This window comes from Notechis scutatus, chromosome Z (assembly GCF_049901735.1).
Source record: "Notechis scutatus isolate UNSWTSFEM ecotype Mainland chromosome Z, rNotScu1.2, whole genome shotgun sequence".
NCBI classification, from domain to species: Eukaryota; Metazoa; Chordata; class Lepidosauria; order Squamata; family Elapidae; genus Notechis; species Notechis scutatus.
The window spans coordinates 1671501-1693874 of NC_142025.1; the positions used below are offsets into that span (position 1 = coordinate 1671501).

General features: G+C 50.8%; 1 protein-coding gene across 1 annotated transcript in view; it reads left to right on the forward strand.

Moving 5' to 3' along the window:
- Positions 1-22374, forward strand: part of SETD2 (SET domain containing 2, histone lysine methyltransferase) — an 89871-nt gene that overhangs the window by 47778 nt on the left and 19719 nt on the right. The window contains 2 exon segments of the mRNA XM_087948349.1: positions 20682-21058; positions 21060-21336. Of these exon segments, the coding sequence (XP_087804475.1) occupies positions 20682-21058; positions 21060-21336 (654 nt within the window).

The following is a 22374-nucleotide window of genomic DNA, read 5'->3' on the forward strand; positions in this document are numbered from 1 at the left end:
TCACCCCATAACCCCAGACTGCAGGCTTCTAGAGGGAGGACCCAATCCCATCACCTTCAGACTGCAGGCTTAGAGGGAGGGACCCCTGCAACTCCCTCAGACCCAGGAGAGGGATGGACCCCACCTCATAACCTCAGACGCAGGCTTAGAGGATGGACCCAACCCCAAATCCTTCGTACTGCAGGCTAGAGAGAGGACCCTCACCCCAACCTCAGACGCAGGCTTTAGGAGGATAGACCAATCCCATAATCCTTCAGACTGCAGGTTTTAAAAGAGGATGGACCTCAATTCCACAACCTTCAACTATTGCAGGCTTTAGGAGGGATGGACCTCAATTCCCACAATCCTTCAGACTGCAGGCTTTAGGAGGATGGACCTCAATTCCCACCATCCCCAGACGGTTTAAAGGAGACTAATTATCCTTCAGACAGGCTTTAAGAGGATGGACCTAACCTAACCCCAACAGGCTTAAGGAGGACCCCACCCCAAACCCAGACGCAGGCCTTAGAGGATGACCCAATTCCCAAACCTTCAGACTGCAGGCTTTAGGAGGATGGACTCAATCATAATCCCCCAGCATCGGCTTTAGAGGATGCAGCATCCCTTAATCTCAGACAGAGGATGACCAACTCATAATCTTTCAGACTGCAGGCTTTAGGAGGATGGACCTCAATCCCCTACAGATCAGACTACAAGGATGGGGATGGACCTCAATTCACAATCCTCGACTGCAGGCTTTAGAGCGATGGACCTCAATCCCCATAATCCTCAGACTGCAGGCTTTGGGGTGACGAACCTCAATCCCCACAATCCCTTCAGACTGCAGGCTTTAGGAGGATGGACTCACCCCATAATCCCTCAGACTGCAGGCTTTAGGGGGAGGATGGACCTCATCCCATCATCCTTCAGACTGCAGGCTTTAGGAGGATGGACCTCAATTCCCATCCCTCAGACTGCGGGCTTTAGAGTGGACTCACATCCCTCAGACTGCAGGCTTTAGGAGGGGATGGACCTCACCCCATAATCCCTCAGGCTGCAGGCTTTAGGAGGATGGACCTCCAATTCACATATCCCTCAGACTGCAGGCTTTAGAGGATGGACCCCCATAATCCTCTCAGACTGCAGGCTTTAGGAGGATGGACCCAATCCCATAATCCTCAGACTGCAGGCTTTAGGAAGATGGACCTCAAATCACCAGCTTAGGCATCCCCTCAGACTGCAGGCTTTGGGAGGGATGGACCTCAATTCCCATAATCCTCAGCCTGCAGGCTTTAGGGGATGGACCTCAATTCCCATAATCCTTCAGTGCTGAGCCTTTAGAGGGATGGACCTCGAATTCCCATAATCCCTCAGACTGCAGGCTTTAGGAGGGATGGACCTCAATCCCCCATCATCCTTCAGACTGCAGGCTTTAGGAGCGGGATGGACCTCAATTCCCCATAATCCCTCAGACTGCAGACTTTAGGGGATGGACCTCAATTCCCATAATCCCTCAGACTGCAGGCTTTAGGAGGGATGGACCTCAATTCCCATAATCCCTCAGACTGCAGGCTTTAGGAGGGATGGACCTCAATCCCCATCATCCCTCAGACTGCAGGCTTTGGGAGGGATGGACCTCAATTCCCATAATCCCTCAGACTTACAGGCTTTAGGAGGATGGACTCTCAATTCCCATAATCCCTCAGACTGCAGGCTTTAGGAGGGATGGACCTCAATTCCCATAATCCCTCAGACTGCAGGCTTTAGGAGGATGGACCTCAATCCCCATAATCCTTCAGACTGCAAGGCTTTAGGAGGGGATGGACCTCAATCCCCATAATCCTTCAGACTGCAGGCTTTAGGAGGGATGGACCTCAAATTCCCATAATCCTTCCAGACTGCAGGCTTTAGGAGGGATGGACCTCAATCCCCATAATCCTTCAGACTGCAGGCTTTAGGAGGGATGGACCTCAACTCCCATAATCCTTCAGACTGCAGGCTTTAGGAGGGGATGGACCTCAATTCCCATCATCCTTCAGACTGCAGGCTTTAGGAGGATGGACCTCAATTCCCATCATCCTTCAGACTGCAGGCTTTAGGAGGGATGGACCTCAATTCCCATAATCCCTCAGACTGCAGGCTTTAGGAGGATGGACCTCAATTCCCATAATCCCTCAGACTGCAGGCTTTAGGAGGGATGGACCTCAATCCCCATAATCCTTCAGACTGCAGGCTTTAGGAGGGATGGACCTCAATTCCCATAATCCCTTCAGACTGCAGGCTTTAGGAGGATGGACCTCAATTCCCATAATCCCTCAGACTGCAGGCTTTAGGAGGATGGACCTCAATTCCTATCATCCTTCAGACTGCAGGCTTTAGGAGGGATGGACCTCAATTCCCATAATCCCTCAGACTGCAGGCTTTAGGAGGGATGGACCTCAATTCCCATAATCCTTCAGACTGCAGGCTTTAGGAGGGATGGACCTCAATTCCCATAATCCCTCAGACTGCAGGCTTTAGGAGGGATGGACCTCAATTCCCATAATCCTTCAGACTGCAGGCTTTAGAGGAGGATGGACCTCAATTCCCATAATCCCTCAGACTGCAGGCTTTAGGAGGGATGGACCTCAACTCCCATAATCCACTCAGACTGCAGGCTTTAGGAGGGATGGACCTCAATTCCCATAATCCTTCAGACTGCAGGCTTTAGGAGGGATGGACCTCACCCCATAATCCTTCTCCATTGCAGGCTCAGGGAGGGATGGACCTCAACCCCATCATCCTTCAGACTGCAGGCTTTAGGAGGGATGGACCTCAATCCCCATAATCCTTCAGACTGCAGGCTTTAGGAGGATGGACCTCAATTCCCATAATCCTTCAGGCTGCAGGCTTTAGGAGGGATGGACCTCCCAATCCTTCAGACCCATAATCCATAATCTCAGACTGCAGGCTTTAGGAGGGATGGACCTCAATCCCATAATCCTTCAGACTGCAGGCTTTAGGAGGGATGGACCTCAATTCCCATAATCCCTCAGACTGCAGGCTTTAGGAGGGATGGACCTCAATTCCCATAATCCCTCAGACTGCAGGCTTTAGGAGGGATGGACCTCAATCCCCATAATCCTTCAGACTGCAGGCTTTAGGAGGGATGGACCTCAATTCCCATAATCCTTCAGACTGCAGGCTTTAGGAGGATGGACCTCAATTCCCATAATCCTTCAGACTGCAGGCTTTAGGAGGGATGGACCTCAATTCCCATAATCCTTCAGACTGCAGGCTTTAGGAGGATGGACCTCAATTCCCCATAATCCTTCAGACTGCAGGCTTTAGGAGGGATGGACCTCAATCCCCATAATCCTTCAGACTGCAGGCTTTAGGAGGGATGGACCTCAATTCCCATAATCCTTCAGACTGCAGGCTTTGTGGAGGGATGGACCTCAATTCCCATAATCCTTCAGACTGCAGGCTTTAGGAGTGGGATGGACCTCAATTCCCATAATCCTTCAGACTGCAGGCTTTAGGGAGGGATGGACCTCAATTCCCCATAATCCTTCAGACTGCAGGCTTTAGGAGGGATGGACCTCAATTCCCATAATCCTTCAGACTGCAGGCTTTAGGAGGGATGGACCTCAATTCCTATAATCCTTCAGACTGCAGGCTTTAGGAGGGATGGACCTCAATTCCCATAATCCTTCAGACTGCAGGCTTTAGGAGGGATGGACCTCAATTCCCATAATCCTTCAGACTGCAGGCTTTAGGAGGGATGGACCTCAATTCCCATAATCCTTCAGACTGCAGGCTTTAGGAGGGATGGACCTCAATTCCCATAATCCTTCAGACTGCAGGCTTTAGGAGGGATGGACCTCAATTCCCATAATCCTTCAGGCTGCAGGCTTTAGGAGGATGGACCTCAATCCCCATAATCCTTCAGACTGCAGGCTTTAGGAGGGATGGACCTCCAATTCCCATAATCCTTCAGACTGCAGGCTTTAGGAGGGATGGACCTCAATCCCCATAATCCTTCAGACTGCAGGCTTTAGGAGGGATGGACCTCCAATTCCCATAATCCCTCAGGCTGCAGGCTTTAGGAGGGATGGATTCCTCAATCCCATCATCCTTCAGACTGCAGGCTTTAGGAGGGATGGACCTCAACCCCATAATCCTTCAGACTGCAGGCTTTAGGAGTGGGATGGACCTCAATTCCCCATAATCCTTCAGACTGCAGGCTTTAGGAGGGATGGACCTCAATTCCCATAATCCTTCAGACTGCAGGCTTTAGGAGGATGGACCTCAATTCCCATAATCCTTCAGACTGCAGGCTTTAGGAGGGATGGACCTCAACCCCCATAATCCTTCAGACTGCAGGCTTTAGGAGGATGGACCCCAATCCCCATAATCCTTCAGACTGCAGGCTTTAGGAGGGATGGACCTCAATTCCCATAATCCTCAGACTGCAGGCTTTAGGAGGGATGGACCTCAATTCCCATAATCCTTCAGACTGCAGGCTTTAGGAGGGATGGACCTCAATTCCCATAATCCTTCCAGACTGCAGGCTTTAGGAGGGATGGACCTCCAATTCCCATAATCCTTCAGACTGCAGGCTTTAGGAGGGATGGACCTCAATTCCCATAATCCCTTCAGACTGCAGGCTTTAGGAGGGATGGACCTCAATTCCCATAATCCTTCAGACTGCAGGCTTTAGGAGGGATGGACCTCAACCCCATAATCCTTCAGGCTGCAGGCTTTAGGAGGGATGGACCTCAATCCCCATAATCCTTCAGGCTGCAGGCTTTAGGAGGGATGGACCTCAATCCCCATAATCCTTCAGGCTGCAGGCTTTAGGAGGGATGGACCTCAATTCCCATAATCCTTCAGACTGCAGGCTTTAGGAGGGATGGACCTCAATCCCCATAATCCTTCAGACTGCAGGCTTTAGGAGGGATGGACCTCAATTCCCATAATCCTTCAGACTGCAGGCTTTAGGAGGGATGATTCTCAATTCCCATAATCCTCAGACTGCAGGCTTTAGGAGGGATGGACCAACTCCCATAATCCTCAGACTGCAGGCTTTAGGAGGATGGACCTCAATTCCCATAATCCCTCAGGCTGCAGGCTTTAGGAGGATGGACCTCAACCCCATAATCCTCAGGCTGCAGGCTTTAGGAGGGATGGACCTCAATCCCATAATCCCCCCAGACTGCAGGCTTTAGGAGGGATGGACCCTCAATCCCTGCTCCTCTTATAATCCTCAGACTGCAGGCTTTAGGAGGGATGGACCTCAATCCCCATAATCCTTCAGACTGCAGGCTTTAGGAGGGATGGACCTCAATCCCATAATCCTTCAGACTGCAGGCTTTAGGAGGGATGGACCTCAATTCCCATAATCCTTCAGACTGCAGGCTTTAGGAGGGATGGACCTCAATTCCCATAATCCTTCAGACTGCAGGCTTTAGGGAGGGATGGACCTCAATTCCCATAATCCTTCAGACTGCAGGCTTCAGGAGGGATGGACCCCAATCCCATAATCCTTCAGACTGCAGGCTTTAGAGGATGGACCTCCCATAATCAGACTGCAGGCTTTAGAGAGGATGGACTCAGAATCCCCATAATCCCTCAGACTGCAGGCTTTAGGAGGGATGGACCTCAATTCCCATAATCCTTCTCAGACTGCAGGCTTTAGGAGGATGGACCCCACCCCATAATCCTTCAGACTGCAGGCTTTTAGGAGGATGGACCTCAATCCCCATAATCCCTCAGACTGCAGGCTTTAGGAGGGGATGGACTCCAATTCCCATCATCCTTCAGACTGCAGGCTTTAGGAGGATGGACCCAACCCCATAATCCCTCAGCCTGCAGGCTTTAGGAGGGATGGACCTCAATCCCCATAATCCTTCAGACTGCAGGCTTTAGGAGGATGGACCTCAATTCCCATAATCCTTCAGACTGCAGGCTTTAGGAGGGATGGACCTCAATCCCCATAATCCTTCAGACTGCAGGCTTTAGGAGGGATGGACCTCAATCCCATAATCCCTCAGACTGCAGGCTTTAGGAGGATGGACCTCAATTCCCATAATCCCTCAGACTGCAGGCTTTAGGAGGGATGGACCTCAATTCCATAATCCCTCAGACTGCAGGCTTTAGGAGGATGGACCTCAATTCCCATAATCCTTCAGACTGCAGGCTTTAGGAGGGAGGATGGACCTCAATTCCCATAATCCCTCAGACTGCAGGCTTTAGGAGGGATGGACCTCAATTCCCATAATCCTTCAGACTGCAGGCTTTAGGAGGGATGGACCTCAATTCCCATAATCCTTCAGACTGCAGGCTTTTGGGAGGGATGGACCTCAATCCCCATAATCCTTCAGACTGCAGGCTTTAGGGAGGGATGGACCTCAATCCCCATAATCCTTCAGACTGCAGGCTTTAGGAGGGATGGACCTCAATTCCCATAATCCTTCAGACTGCAGGCTTTAGGAGGATGGACCTCAACCCCATAATCCTTCAGACTGCAGGCTTTAGGAGGATGGACCTCAATTCCCATAATCCTTCAGACTGCAGGCTTTAGGAGGATGGACCTCAATTCCCATAATCCTTCAGACTGCAGGCTTTAGGAGGGATGGACCTCAATTCCCATAATCCTTCAGACTGCAGGCTTTAGGAGGGATGGACCTCAATTCCCATCATCCTTCAGACTGCAGGCTTTTGGGAGGAGGATGGACCTCAATCCCATAATCCTTCAGACTGCAGGCTTTAGGAGGGATGGACCTCAATCCCCATAATCCTTCAGACTGCAGGCTTTAGGAGGGATGGACCTCAATTCCCATAATCCCTCAGACTGCAGGCTTTAGGAGGATGGACCTCAATTCCCATAATCCTTCAGACTGCAGGCTTTAGGAGGATGGACCTCAATCTCAATCCTTCAGACTGCAGGCTTTAGGAGGGATGGACCTCAACCCCATAATCCTTCAGACTGCAGGCTTTAGGAGGGGATGGACCTCAATTCCCATAATCCTTCAGCCTGGAGGCTTTAGGAGGGATGGACCTCAATTCCCATAATCCTTCAGACTGCAGGCTTTAGGAGGGATGGACCTCAATTCCCATAATCCTTCAGACTGCAGGCTTTAGGAGGATGGACCTCAATCCCATAATCCCTCAGACTGCAGGCTTTAGGAGGGATGGACCTCAATCCCATAATCCTTCAGACTGCAGGCTTTAGGAGGGATGGACCTCAATCTCCCATAATCCTTCAGACTGCAGGCTTTAGGAGGGATGGACCTCAATCCCCATAATCCTTCAGACTGCAGGCTTTAGGAGGGATGGACCTCAATTCCCATAATCCTTCAGACTGCAGGCTTTAGGAGGGATGGACCTCAATTCCCATAATCCTTCAGACTGCAGGCTTTAGGAGGGATGGACCTCAATCCCATAATCCTTCAGACTGCAGGCTTTAGGAGGGATGGACCTCAACCCCATAATCCTTCAGACTGCAGGCTTTAGGAGGATGGACCTCAATTCCCATAATCCTTCAGACTGCAGGCTTTAGGAGGGATGGACCTCAACCCATAATCCTTCAGACTGCGGCTTGGGAGGAGGATGGACCTCAACCCCATAATCCTTCAGACTGCAGGCTTTAGGAGGGATGGACCTCAATTCCCATAATCCTTCAGACTGCAGGCTTTAGGAGGGATGGACCTCAATTCCCATAATCCTTCAGACTGCAGGCTTTAGGAGGGATGGACCTCAATTCCCATAATCCTTCAGACTGCAGGCTTTAGGAGGGATGGACCTCAATTCCCATAATCCTCAGGCTGCAGGCTTTAGGAGGGATGGACCTCATTCCCCATAATCCTTCAGGCTGCAGGCTTTAGGAGGGATGGACCTCAATTCCCATAATCCTTCAGACTGCAGGCTTTAGGAGGGATGGACCTCAATCCCCATAATCCCTTCAGACTGCAGGCTTTAGGAGGGATGGACCTCAATTCCCATAATCCTTCAGACTGCAGGCTTTAGGAGGGATGGACCTCAATCCCCATAATCCTTCAGACTGCAGGCTTTAGGAGGGATGGACCTCAATTCCCCATAATCCTTCAGGCTGCAGGCTTTAGGAGGGATGGACCTCAATTCCCATAATCCTTCAGACTGCAGGCTTTAGGAGGGATGGACCTCAATTCCCATAATCCTTCAGACTGCAGGCTTTAGGAGGGATGGACCTCAATTCCCCATAATCCTTCAGACTGCAGGCTTTAGGAGGGATGGACCTCCAATTCCCATAATCCTTCAGACTGCAGGCTTTAGGAGGGATGGACCTCAATCCCCATAATCCTTCAGACTGCAGGCTTTAGGAGGGATGGACCTCAATTCCCATAATCCTTCAGACTGCAGGCTTTAGGAGGGATGGACCTCAATCCCCATAATCCTTCAGACTGCAGGCTTTAGGAGGATGGACCTCAATCCCATAATCCTTCAGACTGCAGGCTTTAGGAGGATGGACCTCAATTCCCATAATCCTTCAGACTGCAGGCTTTAGGAGGATGGACCTCAATTCCCATAATCCTTCAGACTGCAGGCTTTAGGAGGGATGGACCTCAATTCCCATAATCCTTCAGACTGCAGGCTTTAGGAGGGATGGACCCCAATTCCCATAATTCCCTCAGACTGCAGGCTTTAGGAGGGATGGACCTCAATTCCCATAATCCCTCAGACTGCAGGCTTTCAGGAGGGATGGACTCACCCCATAATCCCTCAGCCTGCAGGCTTTAGGAGGGATGGACCTCAATTCCCATAATCCTTCAGACTGCAGGCTTTAGGAGGGATGGACCTCAATCCCCATAATCCTTCAGACTGCAGGCTTTAGGAGGGATGGACCTCCAATTCCCATAATCCTTCAGACTGCAGGCTTTAGGAGGGATGGACCTCAATTCCCATAATCCTTCAGACTGCAGGCTTTAGGAGGGATGGACCTCAATTCCCATAATCCTTCAGACTGCAGGCTTTAGGGAGGATGGACCTCAATTCCCATAATCCTTCAGACTGCAGGCTTTAGGAGGATGGACCTCAATTCCCATAATCCTTCAGACTGCAGGCTTTAGGAGGATGGACCTCAATTCCCATAATCCTTCAGACTGCAGGCTTTAGGAGGGATGGACCTCAATTCCCATAATCCTTCAGACTGCAGGCTTTAGGAGGGATGGACCTCAATTCCCATAATCCTTCAGACTGCAGGCTTTAGGAGGGATGGACCTCAATCCCCATAATCCTTCAGACTGCAGGCTTTAGGAGGGATGGACCTCAATTCCCATAATCCTCAGACTGCAGGCTTTAGGAGGATGGACCTCAATTCCCATAATCCTTCAGACTGCAGGCTTTAGGAGGGATGGACCTCAATTCCCATAATCCTTCAGACTGCAGGCTTTAGGAGGATGGACCTCAATTCCCATAATCCTTCAGACTGCAGGCTTTAGGAGGATGGACCTCAATTCCCATAATCCTTCAGCCTGCAGGCTTTAGGAGGGATGGACCTCAATTCCCATAATCCTTCAGACTGCAGGCTTTAGGAGGGATGGACCTCATCCCCATAATCCTTCAGACTGCAGGCTTTAGGAGGGATGGACCCAATCCCCACAATCCCTTCAGACTGCAGGCTTTAGGAGGGATGGACCTCAATTCCCATAATCCTTCAGACTGCAGGCTTTAGGAGGGATGGACCTCAATTCCCAGCAATCCCTCAGACTGCAGGCTTTAGGAGGGATGGACCTCAATTCCCATAATCCTTCAGACTGCAGGCTTTAGAGAGGATGGACCTCAATCCCCATAATCCTTCAGACTGCAGGCTTTAGGAGGATGGACCTCAATTCCCATAATCCCTCAGACTGCAGGCTTTAGGAGGGATGGACCTCAATTCCCATAATCCTTCAGACTGCAGGCTTTAGGAGAGGATGGACCTCAACCCCATAATCCTTCAGACTGCAGGCTTTAGGAGGATGGACCTCAATCCCCATAATCCTTCAGACTGCAGGCTTTAGGAGGGATGGACCTCAATTCCCATAATCCTTCAGACTGCAGGCTTTAGGAGGGATGGACCTCAATTCCCATAATCCTTCAGACTGCAGGCTTTAGGAGGGATGGACCTCAACCCCATAATCCTTCAGACTGCAGGCTTTAGGAGGGATGGACCTCAATCCCCATAATCCTTCAGACTGCAGGCTTTAGGAGGGATGGACCTCAATTCCCATAATCCTTCAGACTGCAGGCTTTAGGAGGATGGACCTCAACCCCATAATCCTTCAGACTGCAGGCTTTAGGAGGATGGACCTCAATTCCCATAATCCTTCAGACTGCAGGCTTTAGGAGGGATGGACCTCAATTCCCATAATCCTTCAGACTGCAGGCTTTAGGAGGATGGACCTCAATTCCCATAATCCCTCAGACTGCAGGCTTTAGGAGGGATGGACCTCAATTCCCATAATCCTTCAGACTGCAGGCTTTAGGAGGGATGGACCTCAATTCCCATAATCCTTCAGACTGCAGGCTTTAGGAGGGATGGACCTCAATTCCCCATAATCCTTCAGACTGCAGGCTTTAGGAGGATGGACCTCAATTCCCATAATCCTTCAGACTGCAGGCTTTAGGAGGGATGGACCTCAATTCCCATAATCCTTCAGACTGCAGGCTTTAGGAGGGATGGACCCCAATCCTTCCTGCAGGCTTTAGGAGGAATCCTTCAGACTGCAGGCTTTAGGAGGGATGGACCTCAATTCCCATAATCCTTCAGACTGCAGGCTTTAGGAGGGATGGACCCTCAATTCCCCATAATCCTTCAGACTGCAGGCTTTAGGAGGGATGGACCTCAATCCCCATAATCCTTCAGACTGCAGGCTTTAGGAGGGATGGACCTCAATTCCCATAATCCTTCAGACTGCAGGCTTTAGGAGGATGGACCTCAATTCCCATAATCCTTCAGACTGCAGGCTTTAGGAGGATGGACCTCAATTCCCATAATCCTTCAGACTGCAGGCTTTAGGAGGGATGGACCTCAATTCCCATAATCCTTCAGACTGCAGGCTTTAGGAGGGATGGACCTCAATTCCCATAATCCTTCAGACTGCAGGCTTTAGGAGGGATGGACCTCAATTCCCATAATCCTTCAGACTGCAGGCTTTAGGAGGGATGGACCTCAATTCCCATAATCCTTCAGACTGCAGGCTTTAGGAGGGAGTGGACCTCAATTCCATAATCCTTCAGACTGCAGGCTTTAGGAGGATGGACCTCAATCCCCATAATCCTTCAGACTGCAGGCTTTAGGAGGATGGACCTCAATTCCCATAATCCTTCAGACTGCAGGCTTTAGGAGGGATGGACCTCAATCCCCATAATCCTTCAGACTGCAGGGCTTTAGGAGGGATGGACCTCATTCCCATAATCCTTCAGACTGCAGGCTTTAGGAGGGATGGACCTCAATTCCTGGAATCCTTCAGACTGCAGGCTTTAGGGAGGGATGGACCTCAATCCCCATAATCCCTCAGACTGCAGGCTTTAGGAGGGATGGACCTCAATTCCCATAATCCAGCTCAGACTGCAGGCTTTAGGAGGATGGACCTCAATTCTATAATCCTTCAGACTGCAGGCTTTAGGAGGATGGACCCCAATCCCCATGGACCTCATCCCATCAATCCTTCAGACTGCAGGCTTTAGGAGGGATGGACCTCAATTCCCATAATCCTTCAGACTGCAGGCTTTAGGAGGATGGACCTCAATCCCATAATCCTTCAGACTGCAGGCTTTAGGAGGGATGGACCTCAATTCCCATAATCCTTCAGACTGCAGGCTTTAGGAGGATGGACCTCAATCCCCATAATCCTTCAGACTGCAGGCTTTAGGAGGGATGGACCTCAATTCCCATAATCCTTCAGACTGCAGGCTTTAGGAGGGATGGACCTCAATTCCCATAATCCCCTCAGACTGCAGGCTTTAGGAGGGATGGACCTCAATCCCCATAATCCTTCAGACTGCAGGCTTTAGGAGGGATGGACCTCAATTCCCATAATCCTTCAGACTGCAGGCTTTAGGAGGGATGGACCTCAATTCCCATAATCCTTCAGACTGCAGGCTTTAGGAGGATGGACCTCAATTCCCATAATCCTTCAGACTGCAGGCTTTAGGAGGGATGGACCTCACCCCATAATCCTCAGACTGCAGGCTTTAGGAGGGATGGACCTCAATTCCCATAATCCTTCAGGACTGCAGGCTTTAGGAGGGATGGACCTCAATTCCCACATCCTTCAGACTGCAGGCTTTAGGAGGGATGGACCTCAATTCATAATCCTTCAGACTGCAGGCTTTAGGAGGGATGGACCTCAATCCCCATAATCCCTCAGACTGCAGGCTTTGGGAGGGAGGACCTCAATCCCATAATCCTTCAGACTGCAGGCTTTAGGAGGGATGGACCTCAATTCCCATAATCCTCAGACTGCAGGCTTTAGGAGGGATGGACCTCAACCCCATAATCCTTCAGACTGCAGGCTTTAGGAGGGATGGACCTCAATTCCCTCAATCCTTCAGACTGCAGGCTTTAGGAGGGATGGACCTCAATTCCCATAATCCTTCAGACTGCAGGCTTTAGGAGGGATGGACCTCAATTCCCATAATCCTTCAGACTGCAGGCTTTAGGAGGGATGGACCTCAATCCCCATAATCCTTCAGACTGCAGGCTTTAGGAGGATGGACCTCAATTCCCATAATCCTTCAGACTGCAGGCTTTAGGAGGATGGACCTCAATCCCCATAATCCTTCAGACTGCAGGCTTTAGGAGGATGGACCTCAATTCCCATAATCCTTCAGACTGCAGGCTTTAGGAGGATGGACCTCAATTCCCATAATCCTTCAGACTGCAGGCTTTAGGAGGGATGGACCTCAATTCCCCATAATCCTTTCAGACTGCAGGCTTTAGGAGGGATGGACCTCAATTCCCATAATGGACCCCCCTCAGACTGCAGGCTTTAGGAGGGATGGACCTCAACCCCATAATCCTTCAGACTGCAGGCTTTAGGAGGGATGGACCCCAATTCCCATAATCCTTCAGACTGCAGGCTTTAGGAGGGATGGACCTCAATTCCCATAATCCTTCAGACTGCAGGCTTTAGGAGGGATGGACCTCAATCCCCATAATCCTTCAGACTGCAGGCTTTAGGAGGGATGGACTCAATTCCCATAATCCCCCAGCCTGCAGGCTTTAGGAGGGATGGACCTCAATTCCCATAATCCTTCAGACTGCAGGCTTTAGGAGGGATGGACCTCAATTCCCATAATCCTTCAGACTGCAGGCTTTAGGAGGGATGGACCTCAATTCCCATAATCCTTCAGACTGCAGGCTTTAGGAGGGATGGACCTCAATTCCCATAATCCTTCAGACTGCAGGCTTTAGGAGGATGGACCTCAATTCCCATAATCCTTCAGACTGCAGGCTTTAGGAGGATGGACCTCAATTCCCATAATCCTTCAGACTGCAGGCTTTAGGAGGGATGGACCTCAATTCCCATAATCCCCAGCCTGGAGGCTTTAGGAGGGATGGACCTCAATTCCATAATCCTTCAGACTGCAGGCTTTAGGAGGGATGGACCTCAATTCCCATAATCCTTCAGACTGCAGGCTTTAGGAGGATGGACCTCAATTCCCATAATCCCTCAGACTGCAGGCTTTGGAGGAGGATGGACTCAACCTAATCCCCAGCCATAATCCATTCTAATTCAGACTGCAGGCTTTGGGAGGGATGGACCTCAATTCCCATAATCCTTCAGACTGCAGGCTTTAGGAGGGATGGACCTCAATTCCCATAATCCTTCAGACTGCAGGCTTTAGGAGGGATGGACCTCAATTCCCATAATCCTTCAGACTGCAGGCTTTAGGAGGGATGGACCTCAATTCCCATAATCCTTCAGACTGCAGGCTTTAGGAGGATGGACCTCAATTCCCATAATCCTTCAGACTGCAGGCTTTAGGAGGATGGACCTCAATTCCCATAATCCTTCAGACTGCAGGCTTTAGGAGGGATGGACCTCAATTCCCATAATCCTTCAGACTGCAGGCTTTAGGAGGGATGGACCTCAATTCCCATAATCCTTCAGACTGCAGGCTTTAGGAGGGATGGACCTCAATTCCCATAATCCTTCAGACTGCAGGCTTTAGGAGGGATGGACCTCAATTCCCAGAATCCCTCAGCCTGGAGGCTTTAGGAGGATGGACCTCAATTCCCATAATCCCTCAGACTGCAGGCTTTAGGAGGGATGGACCTCAATTCCCATAATCCTTTAGACTGCAGGCTTTAGGAGGGATGGACCTCAATTCCCATAATCCTTCAGACTGCAGGCTTTAGGAGGGATGGACCTCAATTCCCATAATCCTTCAGACTGCAGGCTTTAGGAGGGATGGACCTCAATTCCCATAATCCTTCAGACTGCAGGCTTTAGGAGGGATGGACCTCAATTCCCATAATCCCCAGCCTGCAGGCTTTAGGAGGGATGGACCTCAATTCCCATAATCCTTCAGACTGCAGGCTTTAGGAGGGATGGACCTCAATTCCCATAATCCTTCAGACTGCAGGCTTTAGGAGGATGGACCTCAATTCCCATAATCCTTCAGACTGCAGGCTTTAGGAGGGATGGACCTCAATTCCCATAATCCTTCAGACTGCAGGCTTTAGGAGGGATGGACCACCCAATTCCCAGGCTTTAGAGATGCCTCATCCAACTCCTGCAGGCTTTGGGAGGGATGGACCTCAATTCCCATAATCCTTCAGACTGCAGGCTTTAGGAGGGATGGACCTCAATTCCCATAATCCTTCAGACTGCAGGCTTTAGGAGGGATGGACCTCAATTCCCATAATCCTTCAGACTGCAGGCTTTAGGAGGATGGACCTCAATTCCCATAATCCTTCAGACTGCAGGCTTTAGGAGGATGGACCTCAATTCCCATAGATCCCCCCCAGCCTGCAGGCTTTAGGAGGATGGACCTCAATTCCCATAATCCTTCAGACTGCAGGCTTTAGGAGGGATGGACCTCAATTCCCATAATCCTTTAGACTGCAGGCTTTAGGAGGGATGGACCTCAATTCCCATAATCCTTCAGACTGCAGGCTTTAGGAGGATGGACCTCAATTCCCATAATCCTTCAGACTGCAGGCTTTAGGAGGGATGGACCTCAATCCCCAGAATCCCCAGCCTGGAGGCTTTAGGAGGGATGGATCTCAATTCCCATAATCCTTCAGACTGCAGGCTTTAGGAGGATGGACCTCAATTCCCATAATCCTTCAGACTGCAGGCTTTAGGAGGGATGGACCTCAATTCCCATAATCCTTCAGACTGCAGGCTTTAGGAGGGAACCTCAATTCCCATAATCCTTCAGACTGCAGGCTTTAGGAGGGATGGACCTCAATTCCCATAATCCTTCAGACTGCAGGCTTTAGGAGGGATGGACCTCAATTCCCAGAATCCCACAGCCTGGAGGCTTTAGGAGGATGGACCTCAATTCCCAGAATCCCCCAGCCTGGAGGCTTTAGGAGGGATGGATCTCAATTCCCATAATCCCTCAGACTGCAGGCTTTAGGAGGGATGGACCTCAATTCCCATAATCCTTCAGATTGCAGGCTTTAGGAGGGATGGACCTCAATTCCCATAATCCTTCAGACTGCAGGCTTTAGGAGGGATGGACCTCAATTCCCATAATCCTTCAGATTGCAGGCTTTAGGAGGGATGGACCTCAATTCCCATAATCCTTCAGACTGCAGGCTTTAGGAGGGATGGACCTCAATCCCCATAATCCCCCAGCCTGGAGGCTTTAGGAGGGATGGACCTCAATTCCCATAATCCTTCAGACTGCAGGCTTTAGGAGGGATGGACCTCAATTCCCATAATCCTTCAGACTGCAGGCTTTAGGAGGGATGGACCTCAATTCCCATAATCCTTCAGACTGCAGGCTTTAGGAGGATGGACCTCAATTCCCAGAATCCCCCAGCCTGGAGGCTTTAGGAGGGATGGACCTCAATTCCCATAATCCTTCAGACTGCAGGCTTTAGGAGGGATGGACCTCAATTCCCAAAATCCCCAGCCTGGAGGCTTTAGGAGGGATGGACCTCAATCCCCAGAATCCCCAGCCTGGAGGCTTTAGGAGGGATGGACCTCAATTCCCAGAATCCCCCAGCCTGGAGGCTTTAGGAGGGATGGACCTCAATCCCCAGAATCCCCCAGCCTGGAGGCTTTAGGAGGGATGGACCTCAATTCCCATAATCCCTCAGACTGCAGGCTTTAGGAGGGATGGACCTCAATTCCCATAATCCTTCAGACTGCAGGCTTTAGGAGGATGGACCTCAATTCCCATAATCCTTCAGGCTGCAGGCTTTAGGAGGATGGACCTCAATTCCCATAATCCTTCAGACTGCAGGCTTTAGGAGGGATGGACCTCAATTCCCATAATCCTTCAGACTGCAGGCTTTAGGAGGGATGGACCTCAATTCCCATAATCCTTCAGACTGCAGGCTTTAGGAGGGATGGACCTCAATTCCCATAATCCTTCAGACTGCAGGCTTTAGGAGGGATGGACCTCAATTCCCATAATCCTTCAGACTGCAGGCTTTAGGAGGGATGGACCTCAATTCCCAGAATCCCCCAGCCTGGAGGCTTTAGGAGGGATGGACCTCAATTCCCAGAATCCCCAGCCTGGAGGCTTTAGGAGGGATGGACCTCAATTCCCATAATCCCTCAGACTGCAGGCTTTAGGAGGGATGGACCTCAATTCCCAGAATCCCTCAGACTGCAGGCTTTAGGAGGGATGGACCTCAATTCCCAGAATCCCTCAGACTGCAGGCTTTAGGAGGGATGGACCTCAATTCCCATAATCCTTCAGACTGCAGGCTTTAGGAGGGATGGACCTCAATTCCCAGAATCCCCCAGCCTGGAGGCTTTAGGAGGGATGGACCTCAATTCCCATAATCCTTCAGACTGCAGGCTTTAGGAGGGATGGACCTCAATTCCCATAATCCTTCAGACTGCAGGCTTTAGGAGGATGGACCTCAATTCCCATAATCCTTCAGACTGCAGGCTTTAGGAGGGATGGACCTCAATTCCCATAATCCTTCAGACTGCAGGCTTTAGGAGGGATGGACCTCAATTCCCATAATCCTTCAGACTGCAGGCTTTAGGAGGGATGGACCTCAATTCCCATAATCCTTCAGACTGCAGGCTTTAGGAGGGATGGACCTCAATTCCCATAATCCTTCAGACTGCAGGCTTTAGGAGGGATGGACTCAATTCCCAGAATCCCCAGCCTGGAGGCTTTAGGAGGGATGGACCTCAATTCCCAGAATCCCCCAGCCTGGAGGCTTTAGGAGGGATGGACCTCAATTCCCAGAATCCCCCAGCCTGGAGGCTTTAGGAGGGATGGACCTCAATTCCCAGAATCCTTCAGACTGCAGGCTTTAGGAGGGATGGACCTCATTCCCAGAATCCCCCAGCCTGGAGGCTTTAGGAGGATGGACCTCAATTCCCAGAATCCCCCAGCCTGGAGGCTTTAGGAGGGATGGACCTCAATTCCCATAATCCTTCAGACTGCAGGCTTTAGGAGGGATGGACCTCAATTCCCATAATCCTTCAGACTGCAGGCTTTAGGAGGGATGGACCTCAATTCCCAGAATCCCCCAGCCTGGAGGCTTTAGGAGGGATGGATCTCAATTCCCATAATCCCTCAGACTGCAGGCTTTAGGAGGGATGGACCTCAATTCCCAGAATCCTTCAGACTGCAGGCTTTAGGAGGGATGGACCTCAATTCCCATAATCCTTCAGATTGCAGGCTTTAGGAGGGATGGACCTCAATTCCCATAATCCTTCAGACTGCAGGCTTTAGGAGGGATGGACCTCAATTCCCAGAATCCTCAGACTGCAGGCTTTAGGAGGGATGGACCTCAATTCCCAGAATCCCCAGCCTGGAGGCTTTAGGAGGATGGACCTCAATTCCCATAATCCTTCAGACTGCAGGCTTTAGGAGGGATGGACCTCAATTCCCAGAATCCCCCAGCCTGGAGGCTTTAGGAGGGATGGACCTCAATTCCCATAATCCTTCAGACTGCGAGGCTTTAGGAGGGATGGACCTCAATTCCCATAATCCTTCAGACTGCAGGCTTTAGGAGGGATGGACCTCAATTCCCATAATCCTTCAGACTGCAGGCTTTAGGAGGGATGGACCTCAATTCCCAGAATCCCCAGCCTGGAGGCTTTAGGAGGGATGGACCTCAATTCCCAGAATCCCCAGCCTGGAGGCTTTAGGAGGGATGGACCTCAATTCCCAGAATCCCCAGCCTGGAGGCTTTAGGAGGGATGGACCTCAACCCCATAATCCTTCAGACTGCAGGCTTTAGGAGGGATGGACCTCAATTCCCATAATCCTCAGACTGCAGGCTTTAGGAGGGATGGACCTCAATTCCCATAATCCCTCAGACTGCAGGCTTTAGGAGGGATGGACCTCAATTCCCATAATCCTTCAGACTGCAGGCTTTAGGAGGGATGGACCTCAATTCCCAGAACCCCAGCCTGGAGGCTTTAGGAGGGATGGACCTCAATTCCCATAATCCTTCAGACTGCAGGCTTTAGGAGGGATGGACCTCAGTTCCCAGAATCCCCCAGCCTGGAGGCTTTAGGAGGGATGGATCTCAATTCCCATAATCCCTCAGACTGCAGGCTTTAGGAGGGATGGACCTCAATTCCCATAATCCTTCAGACTGCAGGCTTTAGGAGGGATGGACCTCAATTCCCAGAATCCCCAGCCTGGAGGCTTTAGGAGGATGGACCTCAATTCCCAGAATCCTTCAGACTGCAGGCTTTAGGAGGGATGGACCTCAATCCCCATAATCCTTCAGACTGCAGGCTTTAGGAGGGATGGACCTCAATTCCCATAATCCTCAGACTGCAGGCTTTAGGAGGGATGGACCTCAATTCCCAGAATCCCCAGCCTGGAGGCTTTAGGAGGGATGGACCTCAATTCCCAGAATCCCCCAGCCTGGAGGCTTTAGGAGGGATGGACCTCAATTCCCAGAATCCCCAGCCTGGAGGCTTTAGGAGGGATGGACCTCAATTCCCAGAATCCTTCAGACTGCAGGCTTTAGGAGGGATGGACCTCAATCCCCATAATCCTTCAGACTGCAGGCTTTAGGAGGGATGGACCTCAATTCCCATAATCCTTCAGACTGCAGGCTTTAGGAGGATGGACCTCAATTCCCAGAATCCCCAGCCTGGAGGCTTTAGGAGGAGGATGGACCTCAATTCCCAGAATCCCCAGCCTGGAGGCTTTAGGAGGGATGGACCTCAATTCCCAGAATCCCCCCAGCCTGGAGGCTTTAGGAGGGGGGTGTCAGCGTTTGAAGTAACACATCCAGTGAAATCAGAACTCCAAGGCAGAACATGTTTATTGAACACATCTGCACAGCCAGTGAAAATCAAGTCTAGAAGTTTTCCCACTGTTCCCATGTAATTAAAAGGGCAAACGTTTCCCTCCCCAGGGTCACGGGTCACATTGTCCAATCAAAGTTGCTGGTGGACTCCCTTCATCACTTTTGTCCCTCCTCCTATTGCCACCTGTTGGGATGACCTTGGTTCCCATGGAAGAGCTCTGCATTTTTTTTTTTCTCTACAAGGCTGTCTTATCTTTCTCTCCTCTCCTTACTCCCCCCGCCCCATTGTGTGTGGCAACCGGAGCAGCACAAGACCGCCTCACCCAGATTCAGTTCGGAGTTGTGGAGGGGCTTCAGCTCCCAACAGCATACTTAAGGGGGAATTCTGGGAATTGAAGTCCACAGGCCTGATAAAGGTGCCAAGGTTGGAGGTCCCTGCTCTAGACCAGCGTTGGAGCTTGTAATTAGTTGCCAGAAAACGTGAGTGATGAGACTTGCTTTTCCAGGCAGCTGGAAAGGAGAACGCTCAACCTATGATGCGCTGCCACTCTTCTTACATTCTCAGGCATGTTCTAAGCCCCCTTTGCTGATGTAGAGATCTCTGGTTGATCCGGGTTTGTGGTCTTCTGTTGAACATCCTACCGTGGGTGGCCAAGATATATGTGTGGTTCTTGTTGCACTTTGGGCTTTGTTGCTTTTCTTACAAATGTCTCACGACCCAACTAGGGAACATCATCAGTGCTAGAGGAGAGGTGGGGTTTGCAGAGAGGATGGAGGAAGGACAATGACTGTGGGGTCCTTGGTGTTCTCTGAGCTTGGTCCTTTCCTTGCAGATGTCTCATGACCCAACTAGGGAATATTATCAGGGAAGGAGGAGTGGGGGACCCTTAGTGCTCCCTGGGCCGGATGGTTTCCTTGCACACATTTCATGACAGGGAATATTATCAGGGCTAGACGGAAGGAGGGAAGGAAGGAAAGGAAGGAAGGAGGGAAGAGGAGGACTGCGGGGTCCTTGGTGCTCTCTGAGCTTGGTGGCTTCCTGGCAGACATTTCCTTGCCAAACTAGGTGACCTCATCAGGGCCGCCAGGCTGAGGGGCCACCAAGGACCCCACTGTTCAGCCCTGCGCTAGAAATGTTTTCTTGGATCAGAGAACCACATGGGGATGGGGGGGTCCCGATCCAAGAAGGTGTCCCTCCCTCCGAGGACCTGGTCTGTAACCCAAGCCCATTTAATGGGGAACTGACCCCCCGGTGTTGTCTTTTTGTTGACAGATCATCAGGACTCTGGAGCTCCTGCCTATCCCTAACAAGAACATGCTGGAGGAGAGCAAGATCCTCCCCATCATCCAGCGTTGGGCCCGGACCAAGTCCGCCATCCCCCCGCAGCTGAGCGAAGGGGACGGTTATTCCAGCGAGAACACCTCCCGGGCTCACACACCCCTCAACACGCCCGACCCGACCTCCAAGCCCCTCCTGGAGGGCGAGGTGGACACCCCCAAGAAGCTGGCCTCCCGGAGGCTCAAGATCATCAGTGAGAACAGCATGGACAGCGCTCTTTCGGACACGGCCAGCGAGGTGGAGCTGAAGGAGAGCAAGGAAGACCTCGAGCCCCCGACTACCTCCCGGCCGAAGCCGGAGACGCAGGCAGCCCTCGGAGCAGGGGGCCGCCAAGGAAGGCGCCACGGAAGACTTGATGGATGCCCCCAAGGCTCCCGCCGCCGCTGACCAGGAGGTGGAGCCCGAGGGGGAGAGCAAGGAGAGCCACACCCCCAAGCTGGAGGACCCCGTGGCGGCTGAAACCCCTTCCCAAGACGAAGAGGAAGGCATCTCCGACGTGGAGAGCGAACGAAGCCAAGAACCGACCGACAAGTTGATGGATCTGAGCGACTGGGCTACCAAGCTGCTGGATGGCTGGAAAGAACTCAAAGTAAGTTAAAGTTAAAGTTAGTCTTTTTGGGGCTTCAGGTTTTGTAAGATATATTTCTTCTTCTTTAAAACGCCTGTGGGTTTGGTTGTGTTTGCGTGTGCGAGTTCTCTTTCGAGAGGAGGAAGGAAGGAATAACAGAATGGGGTGAAGGAAGTCGTAGGTGCTCGGGAGCTTAATGCTTGCCAAGATCACTACACCCATTTCCTATTTTGGCCCATTTAATTTTCTTTGCCGTGTGATCTTAAGCCCCAGAGAGCTTCCATTTGGCTCAGCCATGGAACAGGAATGAGAAGTCAGGTCGTCTGTCTCACCACAGGGAGGGCCTGCGTAGTATAATTAATCAGTTAATAACAGGTTAGTGAATTCATAGTTTAAATCTGAGGAAGCTGGACTTTCAGCAGGTTAAATTTCCAACAGAGTGGAAGCCCTTCTATTACAAACTGGATTTTTTTAAAATGCCAAAGCAGCTTATGAGGGCACTGAAAAAAGTGACTTAGGACCGTTTTTCATGCTCACCTCTGCGGCCTCCCTAGGGTTGCATGATCAAAATTCAGAAAGTTGGCCACTGACTCATATTTATGACTGTTGCAGTATCCTGGGGTGTGTGCATGTGTGTGTGTGTGTGAGTCATGTGATCCCCTTTTGCAGCCTACTGACAAGCAGGAAGCCAGATTCACTTAACGAATAATAATAACCGCAGTGGTTCATTTAACAGCCGTGGCAAGAAAGGTTGTAAAATGGGGCAAAACTCATTTAACAATTGTCAGGCTTAGTAACAAAATGTTGGGCTCCATTATGATCGTAAGTCGAGGACTACCGGCAATGTGAATTTTATCAGTCGTGTGATCAAATTCTTATCAGAGGGATATGGAGCACGGTTGTCCTGCAAAGCACTTGAAGGATGTTAGAAACCTGTTTTGCATTTTCAGGAATAGCAAATAGTTCAGAAAGGTTCGGCCCACCCAGAGGGTTGGTGGTGTTATTGTTCCTGAGTTGTTAGTAAATTAGCACCCAAAAAAACAAACAGACAAACAGAAA